General features: G+C 37.2%; 1 protein-coding gene across 9 annotated transcripts in view; it reads left to right on the forward strand.

The window, feature by feature from the left end:
* Positions 1-17,102, forward strand: part of ATE1 (arginyltransferase 1) — a 167,561-nt gene that overhangs the window by 65,729 nt on the left and 84,730 nt on the right. For 7 of the 9 annotated variants that reach the window (XM_078077054.1, XM_078077049.1, XM_078077048.1 and 4 more), the window contains 2 exons: positions 10,416-10,597; positions 14,769-14,868. In XM_078077054.1, coding sequence (XP_077933180.1) covers positions 10,416-10,597; positions 14,769-14,868 — 282 coding nt within the window. Of the gene's footprint in view, positions 1-10,415; positions 10,598-14,768; positions 14,869-15,253; positions 15,303-15,407; positions 15,788-17,102 lie in introns of those variants that run through there. The other 2 variants (XM_078077051.1, XM_078077052.1) reach the window with 2 other exon arrangements.

Genomic DNA, 17,102 nt, shown 5'->3' on the forward strand with positions numbered 1-17,102 from the left:
TTTTGCCAGGGGAACAAGTACTCATTAAAAGCAGACCTTGTGTTAAGTACAATTCTCTTACCGCCCAGAAGAGCTGCCTGAGTGTTGTGTCAGTGAATGGAAGTGCATGGTTATGGAGAGGTTTTTCTTTTCCTGGACATTTAGAGGATTCTGATTGGAGGAAAGTGGAATGTTCTTTGGTGGGAACTACATGTCCAATCACCATATATTTTCTCAGAATTGGTCCTTAAAGTATTTTAATTTCACATACTTTTGGACATAACTAGAAACAGGGCTGGAGTCTTCCAGGTAGATTGTCATTATATCTACCATATAATATAGCGATGAGCCAGGAAGTGTAAGTTGGTGGCCATCTTTAGTGTACTGATTGTCTGCCAACAAATTAGAAATTGGTTACATTTGATTTGTAAATCATTGCATGACATATCACCATGAGCATTGCTATTTGTATTTTCCAACTTAAATTCATTTATTTTCTTCATTTCTTAATTATAGACCATATTATTTCAAATTTTCAAATTAGTTTTGGGTTTTCTTTTTTAAGAAATTAGGTAGATTTTGATATCATAGTGGTTTAGCGCATCCTTGTGTTTTTATTTTTAAAATGAATCCCGATGGGGTGCCTGGGTGGCTCAGTCAATTAAGTGTCCAATTAAGCATCTAACTCTTGATTTCAGCTCAGGTAATGATCTTGGGGTCCTGAGAGCCAGCCTTGCCTCAGCTCCACGCTCAGCGGGGAGTTTGCTGGAGATTCTGTCTTGCCCTCTGTCCCTCCCCCCACCCGTGCTTGTGCTTTCTCTCTCTCTCTCAAATAAATAAATCTTTTAAAAAAAATTAAATCCAAACTTCAGTGCAGTGTTTCGTGAAACTGTTAACAAAAGGCAAAAAAATTGCAGGACTAAGTTCTTTTAAAACAATGCACACTTTTAATCTGGTGCTTAAAATGATTTCCTTTGGGGGCCTCCATGAACTGCTGTTTAAAAAAAATGCAGGACACTAATTGTCTAATTGCAGATTTTTGTGTGAACAGGCGTGGTCTGGGAGAGGTACTTTTGGATGTCTTGGGTGGACAGTGCAGGCTCTGCTTTCTTAAAGGCCCTGAAGACCTTTCCTATTACTATCTTTGAACCCATGGTTAAGTCTCCCCAGCAAATAAATGCTGCCTCTGGTCCCTGGCGAATAACTCCCCCTTTGTCTGCTCCTTTGAGTCTTAACAGTGTTTTTTTAAGCCTAGTGTATGTGGAGGCAGGTGGGTCAGGAGACAGGTGTACTTTATCAGAGTACATATACACCCATTTGGGGAGCAGTTTAACTAGAAGCCTAAATTGGCCTATCAATATTGATGCCATTTCTGCAGAGTGCCTTTGGTGTCCTCCTGCAGAGCCCCCTCATCCATAAACCTTGCCCTTCTTCCCCAGCCTGTAAGATGCTTTTTCTTTTGTATAGCTAGTGGTGAGCTCTATTATATTTTTTCCTGTTATCAGCTAAATCTTTGCAATGGAGGAACTTCTGAGAAATAACTTTCCTTATTTTTTCACATATCCAGGACTGTGCAAGGTGCAAGCATGAGAAAGGTAAACTATTCAATATTGTTAATCACGTCACTGACTAATTTATGGCAAAATTAAGATAGCTGCTATTAATTTGAATAGCTGCTGTTACAGGAGCTTTTGGTGTAATCTCGCAGATGTAAACTCTTAGGGTGTGCCATTCAGACCCCTTAAAACTAAAAGCAAAAACTGACCCAGATTTGCTCACGGTCTGCAAGATGCTTTTCTTTGTACCTTATCATTTGTTTTTCACAATGACCTTTGAGGGTGAGCAGTAGTAGGATTCCTGTTTTAAAAATGCAGAAATGGAGGGATGTCTGGCTGGCTTGGTCTCAGAGTCGTGAGTTGAAGCCCCTTGTTGGGCATGGAGCCTACTTTAAAAAAAAAATGCAGAAACAGATAGTTTTAAAAGTAGTTATTGCCTTGCTAAGGTAAAATACCCAGAAAGTGTATAGTGGAGTTAGGGTTCAACTCCAGATACTTTGATTCCAAATCCTGGACTCAAGTCACTCTCCCGTCCTTCCTTTCTTTTTATGGCTTACAGTTTAGAGCCTCCTTCGCTACCTATTTTTAAAAATTCATTTATGTGAATGCTCTCAAAAATGTCCTGCAATTCCTTGTGGTCCCTGAAGCCTTTGCAAGGGATCCTTGAGGTCCAAAATTATATTTTATTAGCCTTTTTCTCTCTCATTCTCTTATGAGTATATGGGGATGTTTTCCAGAGGCTGCATGATGACAGCAAGTGCAGAAGCAAGTATGAGATCCAGCTATCCTCTGCCAAACCAGACATTAAAGAGATTCCAGAAATGTAAATCAGTGCCATTCTTCTCGCTAAATTTTTGTTTTGTTTTGGGAAATATAGTAGTTATTTTTTAACAGTGTTATTCATTGTTATTTTTAAGCAAATAACAAATACATATTTTTAAAAATACTAGTTTTAATATCTAGTACAATAAATATCTCCTGAACTCCTTATCTTCAATGAGCAAAATCTCCTTGCCTTCCTCAATAAGTTTTGCAAGTATGTAGAGAGATTTGGGGACCAAGAAGTTTGAGAGCTGCCAATTTACATGATACCTGCACCTCTGTTACTTTCTCTTTCCCAAATAGTGTGTATTTTCTTGAATAATCTATAATTGTATCACCTTCTGTGTTTTTAAGTAACAGTTGGAGTGTTAAAAATTAATAGGCTTTATTTTATTTCATTTAATTTTGTTTTGTTTTATTAACAATAGGCTTTAACGAAGTAAGAGGATGAAGAAATGCGACAGTCCCAAGTATTGAAATAGGATTCTCAAGGCAGTCAGTGAGAAGAGACTAGTCACTGACTAGATGCTGAGGGACTGAGCCCCTTGGAGAATTAAGTGAAGGGACTGTTATAAGATGTGGATCTTTCTGACCTAGTGGGGGTGAGAGTGACAAATCTATGTTAGCTGAAAATACATACATTTGCAAAAGAGGTAATCTCTAGTTGCTACTCATAAAAACCAACAGGTATCCAAATACTAGCATATTGAAGCATATGGCATGATGAACTTCAGTGAGTTTGGATTTCAAGGATGTTGTTGAATGACTGGGGAGACATACCAGGAGTTCTGCTGATTTCTGATTTCACAGATTTACCTGCTGTTCTTTCTCTTTTTACTGTCTTTACTCTGTCCCTTAAATTTCTGTATTCTTCCCATGTTTTAGTGTTAAATAATTTGAGCTAAGGGATCCTGTTTGAGGGAAAGCCTGTTGCGGCAGATTTATGTCAGGTGGAAGGATGATACTGATTCAGCAGATGTGTGTATGTTCACAAACATGAAGCATGTCAGTGAGATCAGTTCAGTTTATGGTATTGGAAACAGGGTAGGCACTGAATTTTTTCCAGATTTCCCAGCCAGAAGTGAGTGATCTGGGGGCTCTGGCTGCTCCATCTCTTCACGGAGGGCCAGGACAATCAGTAATTCAGGTTCACTTCCAACCCGTTTGCCGCAGCTGCCGCGTACCTGTGGAAAAACTTGAAAATATTAATTGACTTATCAAACTGAGAACCATAAATCATTATTAATCAGCAGTGCTGAAGCAACCAGATGTACTTTTTGGAAAATAGCTTCTTCTCTGCCTTCACTTAGATTGTTTTCCATTTTTTAAATCTGTTTTCAAAAATTAGATCAGTGAAGCTCCCACAAGGGAGGAAAGGAAATCACTCATATTTTAATTGTCAGAAGACATGTTGGAAAGAAAAGGAATACAGCAAAACAAGTTTTAAGAAAACTCGTTGAAAACCATGCGTTGAAATACTTTGTTTTTCATGTTGCCTTACCTACTGATTTGGATATCTTAGGGATATTCAAAAAGTGAAGATATTTAAATGTGTTTGATTGGCTGATTTTCTTAGGATAGCATAAAAATAGCATTGACCTAGGGGATAGGAGGCTTGTTTGTATGTCAGTTTACAACTCCATGATTTAATGATCATTGTATTGTTAACTGACTCCTGGATTTCTTGTTTCCTCATCTGTGATGTAGTGGGGGTCAGAGTAGATAGTTGTCTGACTTATTCTTTCCTCAGTATTTATAAGGCAGCCCATACCTATATACATAGATAGGATGACTTCCACATGCACTGAGAGATGGGAATGCTGGTGATAGGACACATTGGTTGTGACTGGACTCGCAGGAGGACAGACAAGTGAAGTAAATGGAAGCAGGTTATTAAATGGGAGGTCTGGGGAATGAATGAAATTATTAAAATTGGAAACTGAGAAGGTAGTTGCAGTTTGGAAAAAAGATTTCAAGCTTGTACAACAAGCAGGGCTGATTTATATTTAGGGTTAACATAAACTTTTGGTCATTTACTTATTGAGATAATGCCTATTAAGTCAATACTTACGTGTTTGATAAATACATTTTTTCGTGAATGAATGTACGCATTAGATTTAATGAATCCTGGAATGATGCTAAACTGAAATTATGGAAGAATTTAGATTCATTTCAAAGTCATCCAATTAGCGTCTGACTTGGAGGCTCCCTGGCATTTGGCAGGCTCCCCGCCTTTACGTAGCACAAACTACAGCTTGTCTCTGGCTCCGAGTCACTGCTGGGCTGTTCTCCTACCTGATTATTTTTAAAGACAGGGCACTTCATTCCTATAAGCCTCAGGGATTGCTTACATCTAAAAGATGGTTTTCATAAAATTCAGTGATATATAGGAATTTGTGTATTTCTTATTACGTATTTGGAACAGTCTAGCTTCTGAGACAGGCGATTCAACTTCAAGTCCATTAGCAGTTTAGAGTATTGGTGTCAGTTCAGGTGGTATAGTTTTTTGTTTTTTTTTTTTTTTTTATTATATTATGTTAATCACCACACAGTACATCATTACTTTTTGATGCAGTGTTCCATGATTCATTGTTTGCATATAACACCCAGTGCTCCATGCAGAACGTGCCCTCTTTAATACCCATCACCAGGCTAACCCATCCCCCCACACCCCTCCCCTCTAGAACCCTCAGTTTGTTTCTCAGAGTCCATAGTCTCTCATGGATCGTCCCCCTCTCCGATTTCCCCCCCTTCATTTTTCCCTTCCTACTGTCAGGTGGTATAGTTTTAACAGATGAATATCCTTTCCCCTTTTTTTTTGTTTCTGTTTGTTGCCTGTTCTACTCCTCAAACTGTATCTGTTTCTAGGGAGATAAACATGGCTTTTTAAAGAGCAAAGGTATATGTGACAGTGAATGCTAGAACTGGGGTTTGACAATTTATTATTATTATTATTATTGGTGGATGCTCTTAAAAGTTTGAAGATATATTTATTGCCCAAACAACATTTTAACTGTAACAGTGGCAGTTTTAGAAATCACTGATACTGCTAGCATCCGTTTGCTGTTGTTGACCTTGATCACCTGTGCAGTTACTCTCTTAACCCCTTTCCCATAACTGTACTCTTTGGAAGGGAATTCCTGTGTGTAGCCCACACTTCAGGAGGGAGTTATGCTCTCTTACCTTTAGGGCAGAATATTTACATAAACTTTTTGGACTTCTTCTGTATGGGAAATTTGTCTTTCTTCCTCATTTATTAATTTTTTTCAATCATATACGTTAGTATGGACTCATGGATATTTATTTTGTACTATGGGTTGTAATCTGATACTACTTTATTTTGTTGCTCAAATTGTTCCAGCTTTGGCCATTGGGAGCTCTTTTAGTCGTCCCCTGTGCTCCTTTGATAGAACTCCATCAATGGGTATTTCTTTTTGTTTTTCAAGTGCTTTCTTACATTTTGACGCAAGATGAACTAGGCTGGGGAGCCTGGGTGGCTCAGTTCATTGAGCATCCAACTCTTGGTTTCGGCCTGGATCACGATCTTGGGGTCCTGGGATTGGGCCCTGCATCAGGCTCTGTGCTTAGTGTGGAGTCCGTTTGGGATTCTCTCTCTCCCTCTGCCCCTCCTCCCACTTGCTTGCTCACTCTGTCTCTGAAATAAATAAATCTTAAAAAAGATGAGCCGGGCTTATCTTGTATATTTCCTGTCCTAGTCCTGGAATCAGCCATTTTCCCAAATAGGCTTGTTCCTTATACTACAGAATGGAGAAACCAAGATCTGGGTGCTGGGTGTGCTTGTTGCTACTAGGGTGTCATTTCTTTAGGCCTTCTCATCTGACAGAGTAAAGAAATAATATGTGCGTACTAACTCTTATTGTATGGACATATATTTGATGTATACAGACCTATAAATATTACTGTATGTAACCATCTTGTCTATATTAAGCTAAACAGTTTAGCTTAATATAGTGGAGACTCATGTCTCCAATTCTAATCTATTACCCTGTGGATTCTATCTTGCTTGTCTGTAAATTCCCACTCCAACAGTGAGAGGCCTCCATCCATTTACAGTAGACATGTGTATTAATGTCAGAATTGTTAACCTGTTGTCTCCTGTAAAACAGCTGTATCAGGTAGAATACAAGGCTTATGGCAGATTTACTTTTGCCTTCATTCTTATAGACCCCAAAGGTTACTGAGATCAGCACCTTTCCCCTCCCAACTGCTTTCAGGCAGGTTACTTCTTACATTTGTAATAGTTAGATTCTCTTGTCATATTTCTGTTCCTTCCTGGGATCCCTTAATCTCCTAAATGATTTTCTTTTAGTTTGCATCCATTAACGCTCACTCTTTGTGTCGTAAAGTTCTGAGTTTTGATAAGTGCATAATGTCACATATCCACCAGTACAGAATTGGAGAGAATAGTTTCACCCTGAAAGTCCCCTGTGCTATGTCTACTCATCCCACCTCCAAATCCCCCACGCTCATGGCCGCCACTGATCTTTTTACTGTCTTTATAGTTTTGCCTTTTACAGGATGTATTTGGAATGTATGTAGGTAGCATTTTCAGACTGGCTTCTTTCACTTAGCAATATGCATTTAAGGTTTCTTCATTTTGTGTGTTTGTGACTTGATTATTTATTTCTTTTGATTGATGAATAGTATTCCATGTATCATGATTTGTTTATCACCTGTTGAAGGATATCTTAGTTGCTTCCAGTTTGGCGTAATTATGAATAAAATTGTTATGAACATTTGCATGCAGGCCTTTGGGTTTTTGTGTGATCTGAGTTTTCAGACAAACTGGATAAATACCTATGAATGCGATTACTGTTTTATATGGTAACACTGTGTTTAGCTTAGTCAGAAACTCTCAAACCGTCCTCCACAAAGTGTCCGTACCATTTTACATTCCATTATCAATGAATGAGAGTTCCTTTTGTTCCTCATCCTGGCCAGCATGTAATATTTAGGTTTTTGGATTTCAGCCATTCTAATAGTTGGGTAGTACTATCTCATTGTTTTTTCTTTTCCATTCCCTAACAAATGATGTTGAGCATCTCTTCATATGCTTATTGGCCACCTGTACCTCTTCTTTGGTGAGGTGTTTGCTCACATACTTTGCCCAGTTTTTAATTGGGCTGTTTGTTTTTTTACTGTTGAATTTTAAGAGTCTTTCTGTTCTTGAATACCAGTCCTTTATCCAATACATGTGTTGCAGTTTTCTCTAGTCAGTGGCTTCACTTTTTGTTCTTCTGTGTGTTTCCCAAAGCAGTTTTTAATTTTAATGAAGTCCAACTTGTCAGTTATTTATTTCATGGATTATGCTTCTGGCATTGTGTCTAAAAACTCATCGCAAAACCCAAGGTCACCTAGATTTTCTCCTATGTTATCATCGAGAAGCTTTATAGTTTTGCATTTTACATTTAGGCCTATGGTGCATTTTGAGCTAATTTTTTTGAAAGATGTGTCTAGATTTAGATTTTTTTGCATTTGGGTGTTCAGTTGTTACAGCATCATTTGTTGTAAAGACTGTCCTTTCTCTATTGAACTGTCTTTGCTCCTTTCAGTCAGCCGTATTTATGTGGGTCCATTTCTGGGCTGTCTATTCTATTATGCTGTTCTACTTGTCTGTTCTTTCACCAGTATCACCCTATCTTGATTATTGTAGCTTCATTGCTTTATTGTAAGTTTTTTTTTTTTTTAAGATTTATTTATTTATTTGAGAGAGAGAGAGCGCACTTACAAGTGGGAGGGGCAGGGAGAGAGAATCTCAAGCAGACTCTGCACTGAGTGCAGAACCTAACACAGACGGGGCTCTCATGACCCCGAGATCATGACCTGAGCAGAAACCAAGAGTCAGACGCTTAACCGCCTGTGCCACGCGGGTGCCCCAGCTTTATCCTGAGTCTTGGTATCAGGTAGTGTCAGGCCTTCAACTTGGTTCTTCAGTATTATGTTGGCTATTCTAGGTCTTTTGCCTTTTTATATAAACGTTAGATAAATTCGTTGATATCCACAAAATAGTTGGCTGAGATTTGGATTGGGATTGCATTAAATCTGTGAACCAGCTTGGGAAGAATGGACATCTTACCAATATTGAGTCTTCCGATGAAGACTCATGAACATGTAATACCTCTTCTTTGATTCCTTCTGTCAGAATTTTCTGCATATATATTCTGTACATATTCTGTTAGATTTATACTTAGCCATGTGATTTTTTTTGGTTTTACAAATGGTATTGGGTTGTTAATTTCAAATTCCAGTTATAGCTGGTATATAGTAAAGCAAATGACTTTAGAATGCTAACTCAGTGTCCTGTGACCTTGCTATAATTGCTTATTATTTCCATTTTTTGTTGTTGAGTCTTTGGATTTTCTACATAATAAATCATGTCATTTGTGAATAAGGACAGTTTTTGTTTTTCCTTCCCAATCTTTATACCTTTTATTTCCTTTTCTTATTTTATTACACTAGCTAGGATTTCCATGATGATGTTGAATAGGAGTGATGAGAGAGGGTATCATAGCCTTGTTCCTGATTTTATTGGGGAAAGCATCCATTTTCTTACCATTAAGTATGATGTCAGCTGTAGATTTGTTGTATATGTTCTTTATTAAGTTGATGAAGTTCCTTTCCCTTCCTCATTTGTTGAGTTTTTAGTCATGAAAGGGTGTTGGATTTTGTCAGAGGTGTTTTCTGTGTCAGTTGATATATCATAGGATTTTTCCTTTAGCCTGTTCCCATGATGGATTACATTAATTGCTTTTTTTAAAAAATTACTTTTCTAATGTTGAACCAGCCTTCTGTACCTGGAATAAATCTCACTTTGTCACATACATATATAATTCTTTTTATACATTGTTGGATTTGATTTACTGATACTTTGGTGAGCATTTTTGCATCTGTGTTAGGAGAGATACTGATCTGTAGATTTCCTATCTTGTAATGTTTTTTTTTTTCCTGGTTTTAATATTGGTAGACCAACTTATTTCATTTTTCTTCATTCTCATCTACTTGTATCCATACATATTATCTGTGATTTTAGCTGTATGAAAATGATATACATGTGCTGTTGTATTTGTTCACTTAAATTGTTAATCTCTAACATCCCTAGAGCAAAGCATTTTTTATGATGTGTCATAATTTTTGTTTTATGATTTTCATTTAGCAACAGTTATATTTAAAATCATATTGAATTTTAGGGGCACCTGGGTGGCTCAGTTGGGTTGAGCGTCCCACTCATGGTTTTGGCTCAGGTCACGATGTCTCAGGGTTGTGAGATTGAGCCCCCGTCAGGCTCCACGGTCAGCAGGGAGTCTGCTTGAGATTCTCTCCCTCTCCCTCAGCTCTCCTCCCCTGCTCCCCCCGTGTGCTCTTTCTCTCTCTCTAAAAATAAATAAATCTTTAAAAAAAATAAAGTCATACTGAATTTTAAAATGAAAAATGTCACTCAACTATTTACAGATAAATGGTAATATTCTGAAATCTCTTCATTTCTTTTGTGGATTATAGTTACATTAAGATAATGGTAGGGAAATAACTTTATTTTGGCCAGAAAGAGGAAGTGTTACAGCCCTTTTGTAATTACACAAGAACTCTTACCTAGAAAAAATAATGGGATCATATGCCTTTTCAGTGCAGGGTCGTCACAGATCAGGCCTGGCTGGCAGTATGGGGGCAGTTCTGTTCTGATGCACCGCCTCTCCTTTTCTGTTCTCCATCTTCTCTCATACACCGTTTCTTTCCCAAATTTTATGTGGAACAGAAAATATAGTTTAATATTTACTTATCCTGTGAAATTTATATTTCCTACTGTTAAATTTTTAAACAAGTTAAAAAAATCTTAAGTTTATTTCTTTTTCTCATTCTTTTGTTCGGTCAGTGTTTATACAAGTAAAAAGTTTTACAGGGTGTGACTGCAGAGGATGATGGCAACATGGGAAATTTTAGGAGTTACAACGGAAAATAAAAGTATAATAGGATAATTATTAAGATTTTTAATATAAAGATAAAGAAAACAAACTGTTCATATGTATGTCTGCTTTCTCACAGGCTGAGAATCCCCCTCATGGACCAGATTGTGGTTATGGCTCCTTTCACCAGCAGTATTGGCTTGATGGAAGAATCATTGCTGTGGGGGTGATTGACATCCTTCCATATTGTGTCTCGTCTGTATATTTGTACTACGATCCTGATTATTCATTCCTGTCTTTGGGTGTCTACTCTGCATTACGGTAAGATTACTTTTGACAGCTCTCATGGGTTATATGGAACTTCAGATAATTCCTCATTTGATTAGAGTTCATCATATGACAGCAGAAATCCTACTTGATAGTTCATAATTTTGTTGCTATAGTAGTCTGTTATATACTGGTATTTAGAATACCACTTTTAGAACTGAGGCCAATGTCTGATGGTAATTCTGTAGCTTTTTAAGTTATCCATCTCGTCTAGTATATGACAAGTCATTGTGTTTGTGGGGTGCTTTTTTTGTTTATGTCTTTATTTAAGCTACTCTATCAAGAACAACTTAATGTTCCTTAAATATTATAGTATTTACATATTTTTGTCATTGTTGTATATGTTTTTTCATAATTAAAGGTTAAATGAATCTAATATAAATAAAGTAATGTGAGAAAGTATATGGAACAGGACTGGGAAGTCCCTAACTATCCACTTAACTTGTGGCTCTCATCAAAAGATTATTTCCCTTTTATGTCCATGGCTGCAGATATACGCAGCACAGCACAGAGATTTTGCATTATCTTGATGGTAGAAAGATTAGGGCCTTATTCCATGAAAATACTTGTTCTATTTTTATTCCTTCTAGTCTGCGTATATATGTGGTAGAGAAGGGAAGGAGAATTGAAAATTATTTTTCTGTTGCTTGTCTGGGACCTTGGGACTCTCTCTTTCTCATGGTGTCATTGTTTTCTCTTTTCCCAATCTCTGTGTCCAGTGGTCACATTCTCACGTCTTGGGAAGATGCACTTTGAGATTATTTATTTTACTTGCTGTGTATGTGTTTTTTTCTGAATTATAAAAGTGGAAGAGTTGGCATTTTTCTTTAATCTCCATTTGATTTTTGTAAAAAAATCTGGTCCATAATTGATTCTGTGTGTTTCAGTAGTCTGTAATATAAAGAAAAATTCTCTATCTTGGTGTTTTCAACCTAATGTCTCCTAATGCCAAGTTATAGCAGATTCACAATTATACAGTGTTTACAACTGATCTCTGTAATAATCTTTTATTTTTTCTTATGTATTTAATTACATTTGTGTATAAACTAATTAAGAATATTCATGACACATAATGACGCCAGTGATATTGGAACTGATAATTTAAAGCATTTACATTTTGTAACTTTAGAAGTGTATATTTATTTCAGAAAACTACTTTTTCTTTGGACCAAAATCAGCCAACACTTTGAAATTATTGTCGTTTTCCTTCTTGTTTTGTTTTTGTATCTATCACTTTACAGTATGTAGCTATAGATTTGTTTAGACTTCTCAGATAAATATCAAGAATATTTATTCCCACATAGTGAATTCCAACCTATATATGACATTTCATATCTCAATAAACTAAGGGATATTGAAATCCTGCTGCATTTGAGGTAGTAAATAATCAATTCCCAGCAAAATTATTATTATTTTTTAAAGATTTTATTTATTTATTTGACAGAGAGAGACACAGCGAGAGAGGGAACACAAGCAAGGGGAGTGGGAGAGGGAGAAGCAGGCTTCCCGCTGAGCAGGCAGCCTGACGTGGGACTCGATCCCAGGACGCTGGGACCATGACCTGAGCTGAAGGCAGACGCTTAACGACTGAGCCACCCAGGCGCCCCCCCCAGCAAAATTATAAGAGTTCTATTTATTGCTTTGGTATATCTCTTGAAATTCTAGAGCTGGAGAGCTTTGAGGAAGAAGCAGAGGAGCCTGGGTGCATGAAAGTTGTTGCCAGTTGAAAGCAGGGAGATTGCCTCTGCATTACAGTCTTGTCATTTCCTTTTAGTGTTCTTGAGAATATGATTTGCTGAGTTTTCTAGAAGAGGAAAGGCAGCCAGGAAATTTGATTATTTCCAAGCAAAATTGGGGAGAACGGGCTATAAATTGCTGGTTCTATTATTGATTATAGTGTATTTCAATGAAATCTGTTTAATTTCTTTAATTTCTTAAGAAATTGTAAATGCATATAGTTTTTATATTTTGATCTATAATCAATATAGATTTTTATATAACCTAGTCTGTAGGTTTAAAAAAATGTTTGAATTGGGGATCATGAGCATGACATTTATTTATGTTTTGTTAGCAAGATGAATTTTAGAAATGAATTAATTTGTTTAACAGATGTTTATTTGAGAAGAATCTATGTGTCTTGGACACAATTCATAGAAATGAATAAGGGTTTCCAGCTTTGTCAAAGCAGACAGTAAATTAGAATACCAACATAATTTTAAATACTCCATTATGCTGTGACAAAAATAAAATCACAGTGGTAGGTATGAGGTCCTTTTTGTATAGGGCAGTCAGGAAGGACCTCTCTGGACAGGTGACATTTGAGGAGCCAAGAAAAAATAAAGGACCCAACTGTTTAAATAAAAGTCTAAGGGTAGAAATATGGGTGGTACAACAACTGAGGTGGTCAGAATGGAGAAGATAAGTCCTGCGGGCTAGGATATGGGGTAGGATGTAGACAGGAGTTAGGCAGGGAGGGCAGAGATGCAGGAGGCACTGGTGAGGAGGGGCCGATGGAGCTGCGATTGATAGGTCATGGTAGGGAGGTTCGATTTTGTCTAAGTGGGATATCAACCCAATTTGAAGGCGAAGGGTTTGGGGAGGTTACCTGATCTGATTAATATTGTAAAAAACGACTTAGGCCACTCTGTGGGATTTACAGAGGGGCAAGAGTGGAACCTGGAAAGCCAGTCAGGAAGCTGTTGCAGTCATCCAGGGGAGCCATTATGCTGGCTTGGACCAGAATAGCTGAGGTGGAGGTAGTGAGAAGTGGTCAGATTCAGGGTATATTTTGGAGATGGGGCCAGCTGGACCTGTTGATGGATTGGACATGGGAGTGAGAGGAGAAGAACAGTTAAGGATGGCTCCAGGTTTGGGCCTGAATAACTGGGGGAGCGAGGGGCAATGCAGGACCAAGGGAAGGAGTGCTGTTGTCAGAGGTGGGTGGTCCCGCGTTGGTGTATCAGTGCTTTCTTCCTCACTTTGAACCTTGAAAGTGGATTAGTTCTAGGAATAGTGGGATTTATTCTGTTATAGGCTAATAATGTTCAGTCTGCTTGGATTTAGAAGATGAATTTGTAGGATCACAACCCTTCCGTGACTTAAATTTGAACTTGCAAAATGCACAGACTATTCACTTAAAAAATTTCTCCTTGAATTCAAGCACTCATTGGAAAGAAAGAAGGAAAGAAAAAAAGAAAGCAGGCCTTCAAGAAACAAACATAAAAACGAAACAAACAACTTTTCTCCTACTTTAGAAATGTACTAAAGTTTCCTTAAAACTCTCAAATACAAGCAGTCATTCATTTGGGCAAGTAGGATGAAGTTCTGTGCCCAGATTTATCCGGATGCAAATTAAAACCACTTCAAGCCTGGGCATTGCTGACAGTGTCTTTGTTCGGTTAAACCTCGCCTATGCCAACAAATAGAGAAAAAGTGGTGAGATAGCATAGTTTTCTTCCACTCTTTAGTTTTAGGGAGAATAAATATTAGAGTAACATCTAGATGTAGGAAGGAGTTATATATCATATATAGTTGCAAATGTTTGCATGTAAATGGTCATAATAATAGTCATTCTTCCTGAAATGTGTTGGTTTTTGAGTTTTATAAAACTTGCTGTGCTGTTTTTCACTTGATAAACCCAGTCTTTTGAGAACTCCAGGGGATAATGAGTAATGTATTAAATAGATCTCTTTATTTTTATGCTGTTTGAATTTTAGATCAACTAGTATGCTCAATAAAGTGTAAAATGTGAACTTAGATGCATTTGCTCAAAATAATTCAGAGTTGTTTAGGTCTTTTTAGTAAAAGCTATCTTAAAGTTTTTTGTTTTTTTTTTTAAGATTTTTATTTATTTATTTGACAGAGAGAGAGAGACAGCGAGAGAGGGAATACAAGCAGGCTTCCCATGGAGCAGGGAACCCGATGTGGGGCTCAATCCCAGGTCCCTGGGATCACGACCTGAGCCGAAGGCAGACGCTTAACGACTGAGTCGCCCAGGCGCCCCTTAAAGCATTTTTAAAATTGTTTTGCTTTCAACACTTGGAGTTTCTTAATAGCTTAACATTATATTTTTAGATGTTATCAGATATTTGACATCAAATTACATGTACTTTGAGTATTGGAACGAGATTTAACTGTACCTTCATCTTTATTCTTCTTTTGGCAGAGAAATTGGTTTTACTAGGCAACTTCATCAGAAAACATCTCAACTCAACTATTATTATATGGGTTTCTACATTCATTCATGTCCCAAGATGAAATACAAGGTAAAGCTGATTTTCGTGCGTGTCTGCTCTAGATGCAGTTCATGAACATTAATGCTTTCATGGTTTCTAATCATATTAGTTTAACTCGCTTGTGTATTTACAATGTATATAATGAATTATTTTTAAATGTGTTTTAAACTTTTCATGGAATCTGGCTTGTTCATTGCCTAAAACAGTGCTGGACACATAGGCACTTAATATTTGCTTAGTACAGAATGATCTGTAGAAATTAACCAAATATATAGAAATCCCAGCTATTCTAGAACATTCAGTAGGGCCTGCTTACTTGGGGTAGAACAGAACACCCACTAGGAATCTACCTTGTCTGGGTGCATCCTAACCCTTCCCCCACCCTCCATTTTTTTCTCCTTCCCTTCCATTTTAGCTTTGTTTCCTTTGGACCCAGTCACAGTCCAGAAAAACTGGAGCTCGATGTAGGCAGTGAGGTATTTTCAATAATAAAAATAATAATAATAATACAAATGTTTGTAAGATTTTCATCATAGAAAAATTAATCTTTAATATGATTTTTGTCTCAGGGCGTATAGGACTTGGACTTTGAAGGGGTGACGAGTGAGTTAATGAAGGAAATCACTTTGCTGCCTCAGAAATGAAGCTTTCTGTAGTGAGAACCACAGCCTTTATTGCTCTGACTTTATAATTCATCGTATTATTGTGAGATTTAACTGTATGTCAGAATTCCCCTTTAAAAAAAAGTTTTATCTTTTATGACTGTCTTTAATTAAACTCTTTGATGTTTTCTAAGGATTAGCAGCCTACTGTATGTAAAAACTCTGGTAACTGTAGAGCAATATGAAGGAGCAGTTTCCCTACATCCCGCCCACCATAAAAACAGGAACCGAACTCCTTCGCTCTACTTAGAGCACTGCTTTAAGCTCTGAAGAGGCAAAAAGATGTAAACATGAATCTTCCTCTTAAAACTTGTAATCTTGGTGAGGATTGGGAGTATTTTACATGAAAACAGATTAGGAGAATGGTTTGGTTAAGTGGCCTGATATCGAGTAGGCAGATGGGGAAGCATAGGTCAGAGAGAAGGAGCAGACAAGTAAGGATTGGCAGGTGACCTTGCCCATGACATAGTCATATAAAAAAGGGTAACCAAAGGACTCTGAAGGACTTGAAAGCTATTCTGAGGTATTTAAGCAGTTGGGAGTCATTGAGGTTTCAGAGCCAAGAACATAGCATGTGGAAATCAAAAAACATATTCATATGTGTAAGTTACCATTTTTTTAAAGTTATGGGTATTTTAAAAGCATAAACCAAATTGAAAAGTGTAATCGAACCCCTTTGTACCCATTACCCAGCTTTAGCAATTCGCAGTACCTCGTATTTCATCTATTCGTTCATCCCTATTCCTACCTCCATCATCTTTTGAAATATTTTGGAACAAATCCAAAATATCATTTCATCTGCACATTTTTTAATGTGTATTTCTAAAAGATAACAGCATTTTGAAAACAAAATCACAGTCTCAGCATCACACCTCAGAAGCATTAACAGTATTTCTAAATATCCTCCTGTACCTCTAGTCAGTGCTTGTATTTTCTGATTGTCTCATAATATTTTTTAGTTTGTTTGACTTAGAACCCACACGAGGTCTGTACATTTGGTTGATGTGTCTTGTAAATCTTTTTAATCCGTAAATTTCCCCTCCCTCTTTTTTTTTTCTCTATACAAATGAATAATCCACAAAACATGGTGATTAACTAAATGTGGGAATGAACAAAAGTGGCTCCAGAGCGTTGAGGTTAAGTGCTGAATGTCTGGGGAAGGGATGCTTCCACTGTTAGAAACTGTAGATCCTAGAAGCAAAACTGGCTTTGAAAGAAGGGTGATACACAATACCGTGCTGGTTTTATGCTGACATAGCCCAGGTCTTCTGGCAAGGCTTCCTGCTGGCATTTAATTCCCGTGTTTAAGTGTACGTTGTACGTAACTTGTGAATTTAATCGTTCAAATATTTCCTTTATGCCTGAATTATTAATTTAGTTGATAGGTCTAAACATACATTCTCTGTGGAAAGAAAAGCATGAACATATTTCTCTTTTCCCAAAAATACTTACTTGGTACTGTTTTTACTAGTGTTCTCTCCTTCTAGCTCATTTTTGTGGTACCAGATCTAAATAAATTCAGGGTAGGAAACTCACATACTCTGGATATTGTAGTACAATAATAACACTCAAAAGAAAAGTCTAGCCATCCTATATATTCAT

The sequence above is a fragment of the Halichoerus grypus genome, chromosome 7 (assembly GCF_964656455.1).
Source record: "Halichoerus grypus chromosome 7, mHalGry1.hap1.1, whole genome shotgun sequence".
Lineage (NCBI taxonomy): Eukaryota > Metazoa > Chordata > Mammalia > Carnivora > Phocidae > Halichoerus > Halichoerus grypus.